Source organism: Brachyhypopomus gauderio, chromosome 11, assembly GCF_052324685.1.
Source record: "Brachyhypopomus gauderio isolate BG-103 chromosome 11, BGAUD_0.2, whole genome shotgun sequence".
NCBI lineage: Eukaryota > Metazoa > Chordata > Actinopteri > Gymnotiformes > Hypopomidae > Brachyhypopomus > Brachyhypopomus gauderio.
The window spans coordinates 19,316,873-19,320,179 of record NC_135221.1 but is presented as its reverse complement, the minus strand read 5'-3'; the positions used below and the strand labels follow the sequence as shown (position 1 = coordinate 19,320,179).

The following is a 3,307-nucleotide window of genomic DNA, read 5'->3' as shown; positions in this document are numbered from 1 at the left end:
AAGGTGAATTATTTCAAGTATATGTATAAAGACTTAACTTAATTAAGTTTAACGTGCTGGTAAATATTGAAATGGACCTTTAAAGTGACGTACAAGTGCTTGAATTCCACCTTGTAAAGGTGTATGAACCCTGCAAACATGACTTTGTTCATTGCGCTGAGGCGCGGTGCGCGCAAAGTTACAAAATTCGAGAGGTGCACGACCTCGCACATGGGCAGAGCCACTGCGATTACGTCATTTTCGCCACGCTGACTCTCGCACCACTCGCGACTCGTCAAGTATAAATATAATATTATCGTTTATCGCAATAATTTCTGGAACAATATATCATTCTGAAAATTTTGTTATCGTGACAGGCCTACTCTGTAGAGGTGTAGGGGACCGTTATCCTGCTGTCTCTGTAGAGGTGTAGGGGACCGTTATCCTGCTGCCTCTGTAGAGGTGTAGGGGACCGTTACCCTGCTGCCTCTGTAGAGGTGTAGGGGACCGTTATCCTGCTGCCTCTGTAGAGGTGTAGGGGATCATTATCCTGCTGCCTCTGTAGAGGTGTAGTGGACCGTTATCCTGCTGTCTCTGTAGAGGTGTAGGAGACCGTTATCCTGCTTTCTCTGTAGAGGTGTAGGGGACCGTTACCCTGCTGCCTCTGTAGAGGTGTTGGGGATCATTATCCTGCTGCCTCTGTAGAGGTGTAGGGGACCGTTATCCTGCTGCCTCTGTAGAGGTGTAGGGGATCATTATCCTGCTGCCTCTGTAGAGGTGTAGGGGATCATTATCCTGCTGCCTCTGTAGAGGTGTAGGGGATCATTATCCTGCTGCCTCTGTAGAGGTGTAGGGGACCGTTACCCTGCTGCCTCTGTAGAGGTGTAGGGGATCGTTATCCTGCTTTCTCTGTAGAGGTGTAGGGGATCGTTATCCTGCTTTCTCTGTAGAGGTGTAGGGGACCGTTATCCTGCTGCCTCTGTAAAGGTGTAGGGGACCGTTATCCTGCTGCCTCTGTAGAGGTGTAGGGGATCTTTATCCTGCTGCCTTTGTAGAGGTGTAGGGGACCGTTACCCTGCTGCCTTTGTAGAGGTGTAGGGAACCGTTATCCTGCTGCCTCTGTAGAGGTGTAGGGGACCGTTATCCTGCTGCCTCTATAGAGGTGTAGGAGACTGTTATCTTGCTGCCTCTGTAGAGGTGTAGGAGACCGTTACCCTGCTGCCTCTGTAGAGGTGTAGGAGACTGTTATCTTGCTGCCTCTGTAGAGGTGTAGGAGACCGTTATCCTGCTGCCTCTGTAGAGGTGTAGGGGACCGTTACCCTGCTGCCTCTGTAGAGGTGTAGGAGACCGTTATCCTGCTGCCTCTGTAGAGGTGTAGGGGATCATTATCCTGCTGCCTCTAGAGGTGTAGGGGATCATTATCCTGCTGCCTCTGTAGAGGTGTAGGGAACCGTTATCCTGCTGCCTCTATAGAGGTGTAGGAGACTGTTATCTTGCTGCCTCTGTAGAGGTGTAGGAGACCGTTACCCTGCTGCCTCTCTCTGCTGTGTAGCTAAATGCTTTTGCATTGCTTCATGTCTCTACCCACATCACCAAAAAAAAAAAAAAAACCCAAAACAGCTGACAGGAAATGAAATTGCCATAGTGATGGTGTGAGCATAAACACTTGGAGAAGGTGATATAGCAGCTGTGAAATGACGTTTTGCAGTTGACACTTGCACTGTGTATACACACACACACACACATGCATGCACTTATTTCTTTTGCTGGGAATGGAGTACTCTGAGCTTGGGCAGGTGGAAATAGGTTAAGGTTCCTGGTTAGAAGCATCCCGCCCCCTGGCCCGCCCCCTGGCCTTGATCTACAGTTTTATCCAGTCTATTGCTCAGAGCCCACCCGCTGTGACTAGAGTACCACATGCTTCCACATTGGAGAAAACTAATATTGTTTTTGTGAGGAAGAGTGAGAGAGACAGAGAGAAGTCATTATGTAAGCTGAACACAGATGTTTGCAGGCCTGTCTCAACATGTGAGAGAGAAACTGGGCCTGTAAGAGTGGGGCAGACCCGCTGAGAGGTTTGGTAGTAAGAGTTGGGGTTGAGTTGTTAGGGTTAGGTAGTAAGGGTTGGGGTTGGGTAGTAAGGGCTGGGATTGAGTAGTAGGGGTTGGGATTGAGTAGTAGGGGTTGGGGATGACTGGTAAGGGTTGGGGATGAGTAGTAAGGGCTGTGGCTGAGTAGTAAGGGTTAGGGTTAGGTAGTAAGGGTTAGGGTTAGGTAGTAAGGGCTGTGGTCGAGTAGTAAGGGTTGGGGTCGAGTAGTAGGGGTTGGGGTCGAGTAGTAAGGGCTGCTTTTAGCCTTTGTCCAGTAATGTCTGATCTATTGCTAATGAACGGGTTATGGTCAGACTGTGAGGGGGTGAGTGTGAGAGTGTATGACTACAAGCTCTACTTTCTCTCACTTTCTCTTTCTTGTTGCCCCCATTTCTTTGTCTCTCTCTCGCTCTCTCTATCAGGCTGAGGACTCTGTCACTCTCACAGGTGACAGCACCAGTGGAATCTCCTTGACTGGATCCATATCCACAGACGACTCCTCCAGCATTGGGACCTGGGGGCTCACGGCCGGCTCAGACACAACAGCACCTGCATCCTCTGGAGACCCGCCTCTTGTGGGTGGAGCTGAGGAGGAGGAGAGGCAGGATCACCTGACGGAGGTGCCAGAACGTGCGCTGATGGAGCGCTCCGGTGTTCGCTCGCTCTCCCCGGCACGGAGACACAGCTGGGGGCCGAGCCAGAACTCTGCGGGTCAGACCGACACGGTCCAGCGCAGGTACACACGCACACCCCTGCAGGGGAGGCCAAGAGCACCTGTGTGTGTGCTGGGGGGGCTGTGTGCATGTGTGTTTAGGTCTGTGTGTCGGGGAGGGTGTGCTGGTGTGTGGAGGTCCCAGAAGTCCTTCAGTCTGTATTGGTTTGTGATGGAAGCTGCAGTGTTGTCCGTCCATCCATCCATCCATTCATTCATTCATTCATTCATTTTTAAATTTTCACAGCTATTTGTCGTTCACATTTCCATTTCTTTCTTTTTTCTACCCCACTATCCACCCTTCTCCCACCCAACCCCCCCGTCTGGGTCCAGTGTTGTACAGAATGAGGAAGGGGTGAAATCTGCAGGACACAGGAGGAGGTACCTCAGTCCTCATTAGCCCCGCCCACAAACACACACTGAGCCCTGTAACGTAAAATACAGCAGCTAAACCCTCTGGTTCAGGTTTAAACCCAAACCCTCTGGTTCAGGTTTAATCCCAAACCCTCTGGTTCAGGTTTAAACC

At 50.7% G+C, this 3,307-nt stretch overlaps 1 protein-coding gene across 6 annotated transcripts in view; it reads left to right on the top strand.

Annotated features, from left to right (window-relative positions):
* The first annotated feature begins 2,557 nt into the window (after positions 1 to 2,557).
* Positions 2,558 to 3,307, top strand: part of akap13 (A-kinase anchoring protein 13) — a 26,013-nt gene continuing 25,263 nt past the window's right edge. For 5 of the 6 annotated variants that reach the window (XM_077022575.1, XM_077022571.1, XM_077022573.1 and 2 more), the window contains exons 1-2: positions 2,558 to 2,805; positions 3,115 to 3,162. In XM_077022575.1, coding sequence (XP_076878690.1) covers positions 2,708 to 2,805; positions 3,115 to 3,162 — 146 coding nt within the window. In that variant the 5' untranslated portion in view covers positions 2,558 to 2,707. The remainder of the gene's footprint in view (positions 2,806 to 3,114; positions 3,163 to 3,307) is intronic. The other variant, XM_077022574.1, reaches the window with a different exon arrangement.